General features: G+C 41.2%; 1 protein-coding gene across 1 annotated transcript in view; it reads right to left on the reverse strand.

Moving 5' to 3' along the window:
* The window catches only part of PLCB1 (phospholipase C beta 1), a 723078-nt gene that overhangs the window by 96952 nt on the left and 607260 nt on the right, over positions 1-18866 (reverse strand). Inside the window, exon 27 of the mRNA XM_012804065.2 lies at positions 11176-11356. Coding sequence (XP_012659519.1) covers positions 11176-11356 — 181 coding nt within the window. The remainder of the gene's footprint in view (positions 1-11175; positions 11357-18866) is intronic.

Below are 18866 nucleotides of genomic sequence, written 5' to 3' on the forward strand. Positions count from 1 at the left end.
ATATGTGTGCATTCATAATTTATCTCTTTCTTACTGTACCAAGAGAGGGTTTGAGGTGGTCCAGGGGAGGCTTACTACTTCTCTGGGAAGAACTCATGCTTTCTGAGAATGGACTCTCCTGCATGATTCCTGTGGGAACTGCTGCTTTCTTTTAACTCTCATCCCTTGGCCAAGGTCACTGGTCCAGGGGAGGCTTTGATCCAAGTTAGGCTAGTTGTACTCTGACTCGTGGTTGCAAGCTTGACCAAAAACATATGCAAGCCTCTCCAACATCAAACCTAATAAGGTTTTCCTACATGTCAACGAGGAAACGAAACTCAGAAGGGGTCAGGGCTTTTATTTCCTGACAAGAAGAAGCCGGACGATGCGGGAAAAAAAAACAACATTAATATGAATAATTCTAATATGCCGAGAAAATAAGTGAGGTGGCATTGGACAGACAGTCCTTTTTTATGTGCTATATTCTTTTTCTAGAATATACTCCCCTTGCCTATGTTAGTCCAATATAGGATTCTGTTGCTTGCAATCAAGAGAATTCTGATCAAAAAAATAGAAATAAAAAATTTCTCTGTTTAATCCCCCAAATAAGAGGGAAAAACCTCTGAGTTTTGGGCCCAGAATTTTTATTATATAAAAGAAAAGGACCCAGGAAAGTGATTTTTTTCATACAATAATCAAAGTACTTTTTGACTTACCTAAGGGCGGAGCATACTAATTTCTGGTGTATTTATTAGCAGGAAGGCTCTACTCAGAGAGCCATTCAATCATCTGCTAGTTACGTAAGTCACTGAAAGTAAACTGTCTTTTCAAGGTAGAAAGGAATAAAAGATGGATTTACAATTCCTAGGAAATAAACCAAGAGGGTATGTAGTAAACTGAAATTCAGTAAACAATGTTTAATTTTAACTTTAAGTATGATTTTTTTTTTCTGCCCCAAAGGAATAGATACATCTCAATTACTTTGTTTACTACTCATGACAACTCTCCCAGTTAAAAGTTCCAAACCTTTTAAGGGAGTTAAAAGAAAAGCACCAGGGAATACAATTTCATGCTTATTCTCAACTCCAGGCTAAATTTCACTTCGTTTGGTCATTTGAGGGTGAGAAAATGGTTTCCATGGAGGAGAATAATTCCTTGACTCTGACTCAAAAGGGATAGAAAATATGTTGACAGAACGGCATGTTTGGAGTCTCTTTTAAGAAAGATAATTTTGGAAAATGGGCAAAAAGCCAAGTATAGAATATTCACACTTCAGGCACCACACATTTCTCTTCCCTTTCCATTAACGTCTAGAGAAGATATCTCCTTCTTCTGGGCCAAAGCATTCACTCTTTTGTCTAGAATATCATTTATTTTTCTTCTACAAAGAACCGACTTACTCTGTGTTTGCAGTAAGTAATGATCTACAGACACGTTATTGGACATTTGAAAACAAGGTTAGTACTTACACCGGGGTGTGTCCTGGCCGTCAAACTGAAACATATTCATTCATTCACTTACTGAGCACCTGTAACATGCCAGAATTCTACTAGATTGACCGTCCCACTGTGAGCAGACAGGGCCCTGCCCACTCATAGCAGAAAATCTGCATGAGCTCCCTTCTCTTCTTAGAAGGAAGAGAAAATCTTGAACAGGAAGGGCAACCGTCTCGATCACTATGAGATATTCTTTTATGCCTACAAAATTAAACAGAACTTAGAGCTGCTAATTTGAATCTAAACTTTTAAGTGCTCCTAGGAATTTTTTTTTTCCTTCCTGGATAAAAGGGAAAAAAAGAAAGCAAAAGTCTGAACGAGACTCCTGTTCAATGTAACAAGTTCATCTAATGAATCCGTAACTTTTAAAATTATTTTTCACTCAAGTTATGCCAAAGTAAATGCCATATTTTTAGCTTTCTGGGAGATGTAAATAGGTCAATGTAATATACTTCCTTGAATGTTGTTTCTGGCGGAATGATATTTCTGCTATTCTTTTAGGAGACTATCACCTGGAAATATTTAGCAGTTGGAAAAGTAAGATATTTGATAAAGAAAGATGTAGTTTAGGTATTTCATCAGCCTCAGCGATATAGGGATTGTGCTATCTCAATTATTTTGGCCTTTTTTCCCTCATTGGTAAAATATAGGCCTAAATTATCTCAAAAGATTTTTTGATAAATTGTATAAAATTATGGTTACAAGTGTGTTTTCAGAATCCAAAAAATGATTTAACAATATTCTGAAATTAATAAAAAGTCGAGATTTATGGTCATGTAACATTTATTTTTATGATAAAAGAAGTTTCACTTAAAATGGTTTGTATCTTTAGGTAGGAATTTACAATCGACCAAGGAATTGCCCCTTTGTAATTACAAATGCTTAGGAAGGTATTTAAAAGAGTTATTATGGATATCTTGATTAAAAGAAAATGAGAAAATGTTTAGATCTGATCAAATAAATGGCATTATTACACCTAATTAAATCAGTAAAAGAAAAAATCCAACTAAACCATTACAATTTTAGAATAAAGGCTTCTTAATTCTAAGTGATGCCAAGGCCACTTAATTTAGAATAAATGGAATAAATATTACCCCTCAGATGTGGGAAGGTAGCAATAATGTTCAAATTAAGGTTTTCAAATAATTAGCAAAGGAGACTTGACTTAAAGAGATAAGATTTGTCTTGTGAGAGCAGTACCTGTGGCTCAGTGGGTGGGGTGCTGGCCCCATATAATGAGGGTGGTGGGTTCGAACCTGGCCCCAGCCAAACTGCAATAAAAAAAATAGCCGGGCATTGTGGCGGGCACCTGTAGTCCCAGTTACTCGGGAGGCTGAGGCAAGAGAATCACCTAAGCCCAGGAGTTGGTGGTTGCTGTGAGCTGTGTGATGCCATGGCATACAGGGTGATAAAGTGAGACTCTGTCTCTAAAAAACAAACAAACAAAACAAAGATTTGTCTTGTGATTTTTAACCTATTGTCTAGGGCAATATATCCTGGGTTCTCAATGGTTACTTTGGAAAGCAGCCCTGGAAAAGCTGCCCACAAAGATAAACACCACAGCACATCATCTATTTTTTTTCTTAATGCAAAATACATCCTTTCAGTATCCCTCACTTGCCACATGGGATGCAAGGAGCCCTGGAATTCCAGAGGGCACAAACTACATTATCAGACTGAAGGATTCTATTTGAGTATGTTCCTTATAACAGAACTCTTCTGTACCTGAACCTCCTTTAAGCTCACAAAAGTCAAAGCTATTCTTTGCTTTGCATTTGGGTATGGTTCTGTTACTGACTTTTCTCAATTAATCTTTCCTAAGTAGCCAACAATTAGCTCCAAAAAAACATATTATGACAGGTATTGTATACAAAAAAAGAGAGAGAAATGAAAATTGGAAAACTGTTTGTCTTGCTTTAAACTGTTTTTATATGTCTGAGTTGGCTCATCTCTCCATTCTATAATTGAAGGGAAACCAGCATTACAGACAGAGGGAGAATTTGTAAGTGTTCTTATACAGCTTATTGTTTTAGAAACAGTAATTTACACATTCAAAGAAGTAAAATAAATTACCTAAAGTTACATAACTAAAAATGGAAGTCAGTTCTCCTCACTTTAAATTCTGTGCAAATTACCCTTTGATAAAGAATGATGAGTATATTCTAGGCCCTGTGTTAAGTTTCCATGAATTACTTTATTGAATCTCACCCTGAAATGGTGAGCACTATGCATTTTTTGTAAAAAAAAAAAAAAAAAGGCATTAATTGTACACCACTCTCTGTATCCACATTCTTTGTATTGTGACTAGCAGATGCTCTAACAAAGAGAGAGTCTATTTCCTTGAGCCTTGACGCTTTCCCCGTCTCTGGATGAGTCTTATGACTTGCTTTGGCAAATGGAATGAGAAAGAAGTTACAAGATCTTTGAAGAGACCTCTCACAGTTGCACTTGCTCTCAGCTGGAATCCTTTCCAACTTCCACTTGAACAAGCCCAGACTAGCCTGCTGAATGGTAAGAGATAGCGGCTGGGTCACCTACATCATTCAGCAACCTGTAGGAGCAGAGCCCCTGGATAACTGGTAGCTGAACCCAGGATGCATGAGTGAGCCCAGCAAAGACTACAAGAACCTTCTAGCTGAGTAAAGTTCAAATTTCTGATAGACAGAATCATGAGCTAAATAAATAGTTATTGTTTCACGTTAATACATTTTAGCATGAGTGGGGACACAACCTAATTAACTGATAGAGATGGTCATTGATTACTAGTGATGTCCACAACCTGTGCTCTGAACCACACTAAGCCCCTGAGGGCAGGAATAATGGTTAGATCCGGTCCACACCAAATCCCTCCATTGGCATGGAGGAGACAACAGGTGTTGGTGAATGATCATATGAGCATCCTTAGTATTCTCTAATGTGCCCCATTTCCTAATAATAAATGAAAAAATGCAACATAAACTCTGTGGCTCAAAAGGAAAGGAGATATAGACAAATAGAGGATGAACATGAACAGACAATTTGTAGTAAAAAGGTCTACAAAAGGCCCAATACACATATAGAAATCTGCTCATCCTTGGTTATAATTAAAGTAATGGAACTTAAGATACATATTTCTAACCATTTGCTCTGGAAGAAATTTAAAAAATAAAGATAAGACTCTACAGTGGAAAGGGTGTGGGTATCAGACACCATTGGTGGTAGCACATTTTGGCATAATCTTTGTTATGGGGGGCAACTGTGGGCAACTTTGTGGGCGGCAATTTGTTAGCAACTCTAGAACAATGTTGTCCATGGCATTATTGTAAGAACATCAACAATAAAAGAAACCGAAAACATCATCCATCAACAGAAAACTGGATGAATAAATTAATCTATATTCCTACAATAAAATGATATGAAAATATTGAAAAAGCATTCAAAAGCTTATATTTTGCCTATGACTAAGGCTAAGTGAAAAGAGCAAATTTAAGACAGTAGAGTTGAATCTTATTTGTACATATGTGTGTGCGTGTATATATATATGTATATAACATACATAAAATCTACTCTTTCAGAGTAATCAGGTATATTGATAAACAAAACATTTTGACAATTACTTCATTCCTTATTTCACTACTAAAATCCTACTTGACATTTCTTGCTTAGTGGAAGATGCATGTGACTCAAAGCTTTCACTAGAAAAGAAAATGCAAAATTTGGGGGAAAACTCCATCATTTGTTTCTCAAGAAAAATGATCCCATGTTAAAGTCAGAATATCAGAGGAAGACAGATAATACCACCACAACTAGCAGTAGAGATACTTTCTACACTGCAATTGTCCTGACATACACACTTCAGCTGGGCGACCACAGATGGGAGAAAATTCGAGTGTGGTTCCCAGACAGCTGGGAGAGCACATGGTACTGACAGAAATGATCCAAAGGAAGGTGATGAGTTCCCTCAAGCTGTGGCAAGATATCAAAACCTGGAACAAACATTTATATTTGAAGTATGCATATATTTCTTAGTCAATGCAGAGTACTGAAAAAAGACTTCCATTAAAAATGATGTTTATATACTTTTTTGTTATTCCTCTTCACAGATCAATGAGGTGAGAATTATTCTTATCTACACTAGATAGATGAGAACACTGAAGTTCAGAGTTTATTAATAGAACAGTTGTTCTATTAATAATTGGATTTAAATTGAAGGATTAAAATGAAGACTCACCCCCCTCATTCACATCCGGATGGGTCAGTCCATCCACAGTGGATCAGTATTCACCCAGCGCTTTCAGTCTGAAACACAGCTTTCAATACCCTGGCACTGAACTCATCTAGATGGGTACTAATGTTGGTTTGTGGTCCTGAAGTGATTGCTGGTGGGACTGACAGGAGGATGTGCAAGAAGAATATAAGTCATTAAGATCAATGTGGGGGAAGATAGAATTAGATGGGGACTTAAATACCAGAAAGGGAGAAAGCCAAGCAAAGCTGAACAAGGCTGTGCAGAGGATAAAGCGTATGGTGACAGAAAGGAAATGGGGAAATCTCTTCCTGAAGGCACCAAAAAGAGGAATAAGAAAGACAAAAGGGTGGGACAAGCACTCATGCGACTGAGAAGCAACACTGTCACCATCACCACAAAATCTTCTCTCACTCAGCTGGGGGTGTTTGCCTTGAGTGTTGTACTAGGGCTGAGGGCTCTGAGTGATCGGGAACTCCTCAGCTGGATACTTAAGGGTTTCTATCACTTACCAAAGTCACTTCTAAGACCACAAATTAATCCTCATGGCACAGACAAAACACAGGATCAACCCATGGCAGTTGCCGAAATCAGATAAACACATTATAACAGACCTCCTGCTAACTCTGGAGGGTCTCCCTAAAACAAGAATCCTTAACTAGGTCCACAGACCTTGAAGCTACTTATACAGAGACTTTGTGGGGTGCAAGAAGTGGATGGGGCGGGAGAATTTTCACTCTAACTGAAGTATCCATTTCCTCCAATGCTAAGCACAAGCAGGGAACCATAGGAGCGATTTCCACTGCAACTGTGACTTTGCACCAGTAGATACCCACCCAGCTTGCTGATGAAGCTCTAGGAGCATGCTGTATTTCCCATTTTAACCAAAGGAATTTCAGACTTATCAATTTATAGTTAGGCAAATTGTTCCCACATCTGTGCTTTCATATCAACCTGCCAATGCCTTTATTATTTCATTTAACACAATATTAGAACTGTTTGTTATACACCCTCCCTGAATGTGTGTGGTGACCATGGTTATTCACTTTTATCTCTGCTGCCAGAACGTTGTGCAAATATTAAGTTTCCAATAAACACTGGGCAAGAAGTTTATTGATGCCATGGGTTCTCTCTGCACCCGTGAACTACAGATGCTGGCATTTGAAATGCATGATCCTGAACCAAAGCACGTTGGTATTTAATCCCCAAAGCAATTTAGGGAGATGAAATATCTTCCGCTTAATTTTCCTCATCACCCAAATGCTCCTTTTAACCTGGGGCTTACTCGTTTTTTAATTACACTTCTGTTTGTCTAATTCAGCCTGGGAAGCCCATTCATTGTTCAGAACTGCCACCACAGATAGAACTAGCTCTTCTGGGTGCCTTTCAGTCAAAATGTTTCCTGGCAGAACAATTTCTGGTTATTACGAATGGAGCTGATGAGAAGCTCTGGTACATGTGTCACAGCAAAAAGCACATAGTATATAAATTGTAAATCTCCCAAATGGCCATAAAATAAACTTTGTGTGGTTCTGAATCAAAGGTGTTGGGGACTTAGCCTTCCTAACAATGTCTTGTGTACAGGTAGGTGTGTTCCACAGGAGTAGGGGCCTTATCTGAAACTCAAGTCCACAGTCACCGTGGTGAAGGGGCAAACTCTCTGAGTAGTTGCTTAAATTTGGCCTAAAAGGGCCAGGCTGGCTTGGATGTGTGTGCACGATTTTCTGAAAACCCTTCTAAACTTTTACAACGTACACTCACTCCTTAGGGAGGAACTGACGGGCATATGGCGGAGTTGCCACCTCCAGTAGGATTTCTCCTGCCTCCCCAGCAACTTGAGTGGGATTTTTCCCACCTACAAGCTCAGATGGGTCTTCCCCAGTTCCCGCCCATCCTTTTCCAGGAGAAAAGCTACTAAACTGGTTTCCACACCCCCATCCGTCAGATTCCATCTGGTGCTTCATGCTGAGGCATTGTTCCGGGATGCCGAGATTTTGCAACTCTTTCCTGCGATTTCTGCACCTCTTTCCTCATCGCAAATCTTTCCTCCCCAGAGACCTTCTCTAGGGTTTCTGTTTTTATCCATGCTCTGAATTCTTGTTCCAGGAATCTCCTGTGAGTACTGGGTTTCCTTAGCATTTTGCTACACCTCTTCTGAATTGCTAAGCCGCTTTCCTTGGGAGACATGGTCTTACCCAGTAGTTAGGGCCCTGGAGAAATGCCAGATGGTTATGGCTGGGATGTCCAGACTTCTAAGTCACCACTTAGTCAACTCAAGTCATCTGTTGGAGACCCCAGGACTTCTTAGCCTCCTGGGCCACTGTTGGCCTGCATTGTGCTAAAGGAATGCCATTTCCTGGGCCATGTAAGGGGCAGCATAAGGCCCAGAGTGATCCATCAGATCATGTCTGTCCCCTGCTCAAAACCTTCTAATAGCTCCCCTTTCAGTCACAGAGAAACAAAGAGCCATCCAGAGCCCCGAAGGCCCTAGAAGATGTGTCTCCCACCCCAGGAGTCCTGTCTCTTGACCTGATGCCTATAATCCTCCTCAGACAGAGCCACCCTGCTGTTCCTCCCACACCTAGGCCTATTCTCAGCCCAGAGTCTTTGCCTGTCAAACCTTCTGCCTAGAAAAATCTTCCTCCATATGTCTGCACCAGTGAGTCCTTCCCTCCTAACTCAGAAGTCGCCTTCTTCATAACTCCTTCCTCGCCTACTTTATTTAAATTGCCAAGCATGTTTGGCCTCCCTCCCCCAAATCCTACCCCCTCTTTCCCCCTTTCTGAAATTCCTTTCCTTTTAACCCCTCATTAGACCTAACATACCACCTACTTGGCCAATTTATTATTTTTATGGTCTGACTCCCCCACCTGGAAAGGAAGCTCCACATAAGACGAGGAAACAACAGTCATTTCGATTTTACTGTTTAAAAATATTCACTGGGCATATATTTAGTATTTGTTGAATAAATGAATGAATAAAGGTTTCTTTTTGAGGTGATGGAAATGTTCTAAGTTGGGTATGGTGATGGTTACATATCTGTGAACAGACTACAAACCATTGACATCTACATCGTAAATGAGTGAAATTGTATGGCATGTGGAAAAAATGTTTTAAAAAGAGAGAGGGGCACAGTACCCCAGTTTTCATACATAAGGAAAGCACTGTGTGTGCTCCCCGGGAGTATGGCACACAGAGCAATCACTTTCTCTCTGATGGTTTGGCTTGAAATCAGAATTAGCAGAGGCATCTACACAAGGGCGATAAAGCTGAGGCTGTAGAGTCAGAAGGCCAAGTTTCAAATCCCAGAGGCACTACTTTCTAGTGCTGGAACCTTGGGAAAACCACTAAATTTCCCTAATAAGTTTTTTTTTTTTTAATTTGCAAAATGGGGTTGACGATAGTATTAAACTCTAATTGTTGTTGAGAGGATTCAGCTTAGCACAGTGTATAGCTCCATGATGAGTGTTCAATACATGGTTGCTATTTGAATTTTTATTATTATTGTATTCTGGAGCACTGGGGGTGGGTTACTGGAGAAAGGCAGATGGTAATGGTTGTACCTGGGTCTCAAAGCCATAATTACCCATTAAAATTTACTTCGACTATCCAGGTGATCCCTCTTTCTAGCCAACCCAATTCCTGCCCAGTTGTTTTTACTGCTCTGACTTTATTTCCACAGTTCACAAATCAGGTAACCCATTGAAATCAGGTGGATCTTGCTAAAAACAAATCCTGCCTCTCACATTTAGGTATTGGACAGTGGTTATTAAAGTGTGGTCCTGGGACTGGAATCATTAGTAACACCAGCTACGAGAGACCAGTTGGAAATTTAGGAAAGGGCTTACCAGTTTGTATTTCCATAAGTCCTCTGGGTAACTCTCAAGTTGAGAATAACTGACCAAAGAGAATTTGATGTTAATAAAGGAACTCATGTGATTTTTGACCCCTCGCTGCATGTGGTCACTGGGGAAAGCAGTACCACAAGGACAGCACTGCTGAGTCACCTGCCACACAGTAATGGCTAAAGCAGCTGCAGATTTCCAGCCCTCTAAGCAGAACAGCCCCTCAGGAAAGGAAGGGATAGGCCGTACAAATACTTCTTAGAACCTGGTTCCTTTGGGTGCACCAATTTCTATCAAGCTTACTCATTTGGTTTGTTTTGGCAGATACTTGTTTTCAAGGCTACCTTATTGCTAAATTCGTTTGTCAGTTACCAAATATGTATCGTGTTGCTGCTATGTGTCGGGCTTCAACGATTTATGAGAAATCATCTTGGAGGAAAAACTGATCATCACTGGGGAGAATGGCATTTATTTTCCTAGGAATCCTCAGGAATTGAGGAGATAACATTCCATAGTGGCCATTTAGATGTTAAAAAAATTTTTTTTTGAGACAGAGTTTCATTTTGTCCCCTTGGGTAGAGTGTCATGGTGTCAGAGCTCACAGCAACCTCGAACTCTTGGGTTCAAGTGATCCTCTTGCCTCAGCCCCCCGAGTATGTGGAATTACAGGTGTCCACCACAATGTCAGGCTATTTTTAGCGATGAGGTCTGGCTCTTGCTCAGGCTGGTCTTGAACTCATGAGCTCAAGAGATCCGCTGGCCTTGGCCTCCCAGAGTGCTAGGATTACAGGTGTGAGCCACTGTGACCAGCCTACATATTAACTTTTTCCAACATAAAAGAGTGGACTACATAATTTCTTTTTTTTTTAGTTCTTGCAAAGCCCAGTGATACTCCCCCAAAAGAAAAAATTATTTGCAGCATGTTCTTATTTTTCTTAAAGATAAATGTCTTCTAGTTTCTTGTGGAATTTCAAAAATTCCCTAAAATGACTATAACCTCCAGTTAATAAAAAAAAAACAATAAAACACAGCCTCATGGGGGAAAGTGAGAGGAGTCTGATCAAGCTATGACAGTGGCTTATAAAGTATTAGTGTTGTGGATACTGTGAGGAGCAGGCAATCTTCCAAGTTGGTGCCAGTCACACCCACTCTCACCTCTTTTAAGTTATCTAAGAGTTGTACACAGTTACCATTCAATAAAAAAAAAAAAAAAAAAAAAAAAATTATTAAAAAAATATAAAATAAAAAATAAAAAAAAAAAACACGTTATCTAAGAGCAAAGTTTCCATAGGAAAGAGGGTTTTATTTATTTATTTATTTAGTGTCTCATTTTTTCACCCTCTGTAGAGTGCTGTGGCTTCATAGCTCACAGCTACCTCCAACTCCTGGGCTAAGTGATTCTCTTCCCATGGCCTCCCAAGTAGCTGGGACTACAGGTGCTCACCACAACACCCAGCTATGTTTTAGAGACAGGGTCTTGCTCTGCCTCAGGCTGGTCTCGAACCTGTGTGCTCAGGCAATCCACCTACCTCAGACTCCTTAGTGCTGGGATTAGAGGCGTCAGCCACTGTGCCCAGCTAGGAAAGAGGGTCTTAGTCGTACAAACACGAATCACATTGCTTGGGCTTACCAGTTTAATATGTTCGCGCTTCTGGTATTTTTCACTATAGTACTGTTCCTGACGAAGATTAAGCAGCTGGTGCTGTTGTTTGTCCTTCAAGTCTATCAACTTCTGGGTCATTTCAGCATCCAGGGCAGCAAGGTCTTGTTCAATTGTTGAAGATCCATGGTCAGGGCTACTGGGTTCCGATCTGCAGAGACACAGAGCTTGACTCACACGACACGAAGGTTACAGCAGGTGGAAGGAAGGTTATCGACTAGCGTTCTGCCTGGAGAAAGGACTGCATTTGGAAATAAATATTTTGATAAGGCACTTGGAGGAAAGAGTGAGACCCCAAGGACACACTTAGCAGTGGGGGTTTCCAATCACTGACAGTGAATGAAACTTATGCTGCTCTAGAGAGAGGCAGAGACAGAAAGACCAGCCAGGAAGCTGGGGGTGCTGATCATGGTGGTGAGAAGGACAACTTGCCTTCTGCTGTGAAAACTTCAGTAGACTCTACAGCAGTGATTTTCAACCGGTGTGCCATGGCACCCAATTTTGAAAGATCATTAATTAAATTATTTTTGAAAGAAGTTCAAAACACAGTAAGTGTATTTTATTTTTTACAAGTTTTTTTTTTTGGATCAACATAATTTAAGTGTGCTGTGGAAGTTTAAGTATAGGCTCAAGTGTGCAGGAAGATAAAAAAAGGTTGAAAAGCACTGCTCTATATAGAGTAGACTCTGTCGGAGGAAAATATCAATGAGCCATATTGTGCATCTGGGGTGATACGGATTAAAAATAGAGAGGACACAGAGATGCCATGTACAGACAACCCTCCCGCCTGACATCTGAGTCCCGTTCCTTAAGGCTTCGAATAGAAAAGACACACAATGAAAATCAGGCTCTTTGGGGGCTGCACCAACTTCATTCATATCTTTATCCTTAAAAAGCTTCAAGTACAAGGAACAAGAGATGGGCCACCTATTCTAAAATATTTACAGTGCTTCCTTTGAGCAGAATGATTTTCTGTGCATTGTTCTTAGAGAATTACACTGATGTTTAGGAGGTTAGGAGTGATGCTGGAATAAATTAAAGCCTTCCTCTCTCACTCAGTGGGATTCCTTCAAATGTTACACTCTGTGTTATCAGCTATAGGAAACAGAGGGAGACAGAGCATTGGGAACAGGGTACCAAGGGCAGGTATGTTCTTTTCACTATGTGGAGCCCTTTCTAGAAAGAAGGCTAAACTACTACCTCAGACAACCCGCACATCAGACTCTGCATCCGTGATTTCATCTGCAGTCAAACAGACCACGTAGACGAAGTTTCTTAGAATCGTCTGTCACTAATTCTGGTTGCCTTTTTTTGAGTTAGTCGGCATAAACAGCATCTCATGGAGAAGGGAGTTGTTTTGAAGCTGGGGTGTTAGGATCATATTTTGTCAAATAAGGAATACAGAACTCTCTCAAGAGTCTCTTTTGGCCAGCTGGGAGCAGTAGCTCACACCTTCTGTCTTAGCACTCTGAGAGGCCGAGGCAGGAGGATCGCTGGAGCTCAGGAGTTTGAGGCCAGCCTGAGGAAGAGCAAGACCCTCGTCTCTAAAATAGGAAATTTAAAAAAAAGCTTCTTCTTGCAATTTTATTTGCAACATCAAACGAGAACATCAAATGACTCCCATCCATTCATTACACTGAGGTATTTTCAGAACTTCCTTGTATATGTCACCCCCTACAAGGCTCATCACTGCAGCAGGGAGGTGGCTCTTTCTTGGCATGAACGCAATTTATATAGATCATCTTCTAAAGCAAGAAGTCAGTGCAGCCAGAACAGAAAGGGGTTCCTTCAATCAGTTACAACCACCACAGCAGAGGCTACTGTTACTTTCTCACCAGTCCACATGTAGCAAACACACAACAACCCAACAAGTAGGGTTGACTGTCTCTGGTTTACTTTTTAGGAACCCGGGGCCCAGAGAGACAATGTGTCCAAAGACACAGCATGGGGACACAAGGTACAACTTGCCCAAGGACAGAAATTCACGGAATCCACCAGAGAAAAATCTGTACTCCTGAAAGCCATGTCTGGACAGAGACTCTTCTTAAATAAATGGCTCCTCATGTTATAGTAGAACCTCTGTAAGTTGACCACCCAGGAGACCATAACATGAAGGGTTGACACAGGGAGGTGGTCAACACAAGGAAACAGGTCTACCGTACCGACATGTACATGTGGTGCATGTCTGGTCTACGAAAATTAGGTCAGTTTAAGGAGGTGGTCAGTGTAGGGAGGTGGTCAGCTATGGAGATTCTATTGTTATGTGAAAAGCACAGTTGAGACAATGGCTATTTGAGTCAGAAAATACTCTGCTGCATTCGTCCATTCATTACATTGAGTTAGTTTCAGAATTTCACTGTATATCAAGGAAGCAGGGAGACAAATGTAACCAGACTTCAGTGGCTTTGACGCTGGAGGAAAAGCTCCCTCTGATGTATCTTTAGATTCTAGGTGCTTAGACACTTGTTTTGTTTGGGATTTTGTTAAAGTATAAAAAAACAAGTGAGTGGGCAATGTTTCTGCATCTTCTATAAAAATGAGGCTGAAGACTTTACCCCTCTGTTGCTTGACGCTGCTGGCACAAGACTGAAAATAAAATCCTTGGTACTTTAGTACCAGGAAAATGTTTGTCTCTCTTGGAAGAGTAAAGCAGGTTTCCTTTAATCAAACCTATATTTTTGTTTCTCAGAAGCTAAGAGCTAAATTCAGCATTCAAGGACAGAAATGACACTAAGTGGTTGGGGCTGCCAAGTAGGAGTGCAATGTGAGCTACATATGTGATTTTTTTTTTGGTCTACATATGTAATTTAAAACTTTCAGGAGCCACCTTAAAAAGTAAAAAGAAATGAGTGGAAGTTAATAATATACTTTTTTTTTTTTTTTTTTTTTGAGACAGAGCCTCAAGCTCTCCCCCTGGGTAGCGTGCCGTGGCATTACAGCTCACAGCAACCTCCAACTCCTGGGCTCAAGCGAGTCTCCTGCCTCCGCCTCCCAAGTAGCTGGGACCACAGGCGCCCGCCACAATGCCTGGCTATTTTTTGGTTGCAGCCGTCATTGTTGTTTGGCGGGTCCGGGCTGGGGATTCGAACCCGCCACCTTAGGTGTACGTGGCTGGCGCCTTAGCCGGTTGAGCTATAGGCGCCGAGCCATAATATACTTTTTTTAACCAGTGCATCCCGATTATCATTTTAACATGTAATTACAATAAGACCAATAGAGCTATTATAGCTAAGTTACATTCTTTTCTCTTTTAATGGCAGTCTTACAATCCAGGGTGCATCTTGGAGTCACAGCACATCTCACTGTTTACAAGCACATTTCAAGGGCGCGATAGTCACATGTGCCCTCTGTGTTGGCAGCAGGTCTGGATAACCGGCCTGCCCTCAGCCTGTGCATGTGTGTGCGAATATCTGTGGTTTTTCTTTTTCTCTTTTCATAACATTTTCATATCCGTGCCTTCTATGATGTTGATTGATACTCTATTGCAAGTTTCTTACAGGTAAATCAATGAATGAATAAATACATGCATATAAATACATGCATAATGCTAAAGTAGAAATTTAGCAGAAGTTTTAAGCCAAATTTTGCTTGCACTGGCTGTGACCACATGTAGGTGGTGATGCCTTTAGCCTTCTGCTTTCTGCTGGAAGGAGTGGCAAATATCACCGAGATGGCTTGTGAGGCTGCTCAAGCTCTAAGAAACAATGATTTTGTTGGTTTTAAAAAGTCAAGTATTAGATTTGGGTTCTGCTTTTAAGTACATGTTCAGTCATATGTCACCAAAGAGATGTGAAAAGAGATCTTACCTCTCTCTTTAACCTGTCATCAAAACAATATTATTCAGTAAAAGAAAGACATGGTCCAGCTTACTTAGCTCACTGGAAGGCTTTTACATGCTCACGTAGTTTCAGGGTGATTTATACAATTTTCAGTTGGAGAATACAACTTTATTTCTCGGTGGCAATTGTTATACGTTTCTGAGAGATTCTTTAAGGAGAAGGCTTATCACAATGTTTCAAAGAAAGCTTTGAGTAACTGCACAATTAACTCTACATAGGAGTTCCTAGATCTGTGAATACTGCTGGATTATCCTGGACCCTATTTTGTCTTTTGGTGAGCTAACACATGAAAAATAAAGCTATTTGGTAAAGGTAATTTGCATACAAAAGCTATGGGAAATTAAGTGGAGCAATGATTTTAAATGACTTAAAAGTCTTTTCTCATCTTTCTTACAGTGAAGTTCATTAAAATACTGTACATACACTGAAATAAAACTAAACAATACTTTTGCTTTTGAAAATTATATTCTGGGTGGTGCCTGTGGCTCAAATGTGTAGGGCACCAGCCCCATCTGCCGGAGGTGGCAGGTTCAAACCCAGCCTCGGCCAAAAACTGCAAAAAAAAAAAAAAAAAAAAAAAAAAATCATATTCTATGCATTTTTAATACCATAAATAAGTAACCTCCTATTGTTAAACATGGTGTGAGTTGATGTTTATAAGGATTTTAGAATAATGGTGCTCACTGAATAACTAAAATTAAACATATTTTTGACAACTATCTAAATAAACCCTGAGGAAGACAATTATTATCTGTATAACAAAACTCAGAGTAACTGCATGTTATTAATATTCCATTTTTCTAATTATTAAACTTGGAAGAATATATTTATATATAACAATTAGCACCGTTGATTAGAGAGCGTCATGTTGCAAAACATTTTTCATTGTCAACAAGTTTACACGATGAACCTGCAAAGGATACTGCGAAAACATTTCAGAAATCTACTCTTGGAAGAGTAGTCTCCTAACATTCCAGCTAATTAGTGAGTAGATTTCTTTGGGCATTGTTACTTCATGCAACCATTCATTGTGTAGGAATCTCAAGAGTCTTTCAGTTAAAAGACTCTAAGTGCTTTGTGGGACTACAGGCACCAGTTCCTGGAAGCAGTCACAGGTCTACAGAGGCAGGTTGCAGACCTACTATGTCACAGGATGGGGACTCAGAGGGTGCCAGACTGCGACTCCACTGTAAGGACAGCCTCATGCGCTGTGTGTGCCCCTGGCCAGGTTACACGGCCTCACTGATCTGGTCCTCACTTGTTCAAGGCAGCTGATGCCTGTAACTCCTTCCTATTGCTGCTTCAGGAAATCCCCATGGAATAGTGTCTATAAATGCTCAGCAGGATTATCCTGCCAAAGGTCACAGGCTGAGGTTCTAGGAAAGACATGAAATTGGGAGGCAGAAAGAGCGTATATACCTGGCACATCACTGACACCCAGTAGAGTGGCTTTTCTAGGATTGGGAATGGTCCCTTGATGGGGGGCAAAAGAGAAGATCCACTGTGGTCAGCCAGAGCCCATGTCCACAAAGTCCAGAGTTCAGCTAGGGTTCTAAGAGCAGGTGATGTGCTGAAATCCACACTGAAAGCAGAAAGCTGGGATTCTCCTGTTTGGCAGCAGGCACTCACCAGAGCTCAGAGATAGGGCTGCTGTGCCCATGCAAGAGACTTTCACACAAGGAAGGGCCCGGAAACTTGGAGGGTCCCAGTGCCCCATCTCAGCGTGGTGAAGTGTAAGCAGCAGGCACAGTTTTCATGTGGTGTGCAGGAAGATTCGGCAGGGGACGCAAGCAGAGAGGAAGGCCTTTCAGCTACGCTCCAATTTCTGGATACCCCTGAAGGATCCAGACCAGTGTCTACCATCGAAAAGCAGCATCAGCAAATCCCAGGAGCTTGTTAGAAATGTGGAAGCCCAGGCCCCTGAGCCAGAAACTCTGGGGTTAAGCCCAGGCATCTGTGTTTTATCAAGCTCGCCAAGGGAGTGACGTGCACACTAAATTTGAGATGTGCTGGACTAGTTGACAGATTGGCCTGGGTGACAGCATGACAAGGACTCGGGAACTGCAGAGTCCCACAGGCAGGTGTCCGTCTTTTCCAGGTTTCCTACCCTGACCTTCGCACCTTATGTTCCCTTTAAAATAAACCAAGAATCCACGCCCTGCTCGGCATGCACCACCATCCTAGACCAAAGCACTCCCCTGGACTCAGGAAGCAGGTTCCCAGTGGGTCGCTCTGCTTCCCTTTGACTCCCTGGGTGACACTATTCAGTGTTGTCCATGGACACAAGCGACTCACGTCCATTTGAAAAGCACAGCTCAAAGGTCCATTTTCCACACAGCTGCTAGAATTATTTTCTGAGATTAATTGGACTATATCAATTCCACTTAAATTTCTTTCTTCAGCAGATTCCTATTGCACTTACAATTAATTCTGAACCATTTGTCACTTGCTCTAACTCTAAAGAACTACTGATGGGACTGATTCTCCCTCCTACCTCTCTGACCTCATCTGGTTTCCCCACCCGTGGTTTACTGCGTCTCACTCCCTCTGTGAACTCCACTGTTCCTTGAACAAGTCCAGTTTTTCCTGCCTCAGGGCCTTTGGACTTGCAGGTTCCTCAGCCGGGAATAAGTCTCCCCAGTTCTCTGCGTGGCCATAAAGGATACGGAATGTTTTATCCTTGAAGTGTCACCTCCTTCCTGAACACCTTGTCAGCAGGACTCTCCCACCCCGGCCGTTCTCTAGCATGCGTCCTGCTTATTATTTTCCTTGATAGCCTCATCACAATCTGAAATTACACTGTGTCTTTGCTTGTTATTTATTGTTGATCGTTTTTGCTATTTGAGAGGGGTGAGTGTGTACTCAGGGGTGCCCAACCTTTTTTTTCCACCTCTCTGCTATGTACTGGAAGAATAGGAGTTGTCTTACACCACACATTAAACACACAAACACTAAAGAAAGGGGACTGGCAAAGAAAACCAAAACCAAAATCGAAAACAAAATAAAAGGTCCAAGTATACCTTTTCTGATATCTGTGCCACAAAAAAGGCAAAAAAAAAAAGTCCTCACAAAATCAGAATGTGTCCATAGGCCACAGGTTGGACACTCTTGGAATATGAGTCGTGTGTATGGCTATGTCCCCAGGGAAAAGTAGGCACTCAATAACTATTAGTTGAATGAGTTTGTGAGAGGTGCTTCTCACCATCACCATCTGGGCACATGGGACTGTTGGGACCCTGGAGGTCACCTGTGTAAGGCGTAATAGGTTTCAGACACAGCAGCAAAGAATAGTTGAGACTTTTCTTTTTGGACTGTGGGGAGACAGGGTCTCACTCAGTTGTCCAGTCAGAGTGCAGGGTGTGCACTGGTGCATTCACTGCAGCCTCAAAGTCCTGGACTCACAAGATCCTCCTGTCTCAGCCTCCTGAGTAGCTGGGACTGATAGGCATGCCACCATGCCTGTTAGTTTTAATTTTTTTTTTTTTTCCTAAGGAGTTGCTCAGGCTGGTCTTGACCTCCTGGGTTCAAGAGATCTTCCCACCTGGAGATTTCTCTCTTCTATAAAATCAGTTCCCTCGTCTAGTTCTAGGTACACATGGCAAAAATCTCATATCTACCACGTTGGCACCTGTAATATGGGAATTGGTGCGAGGACACAGGTTGGAACTCAAGGAAGGCTTTCGACATATCTATTCTCATAATTTGGTCAAATTAAAAAATGCAATCCACAATAGAGAGGTAGATGTATGGAACAGAATAGAGAACCAAGGGATGAATCCAGCTACTTACCGGTACCTGATCTTTGACAAGCCAATTAAAAAC

This window comes from Otolemur garnettii, unplaced genomic scaffold (assembly GCF_000181295.1).
Source record: "Otolemur garnettii isolate 467f Iridium unplaced genomic scaffold, OtoGar3 scaffold00025, whole genome shotgun sequence".
Classification (NCBI taxonomy): Eukaryota; Metazoa; Chordata; class Mammalia; order Primates; family Galagidae; genus Otolemur; species Otolemur garnettii.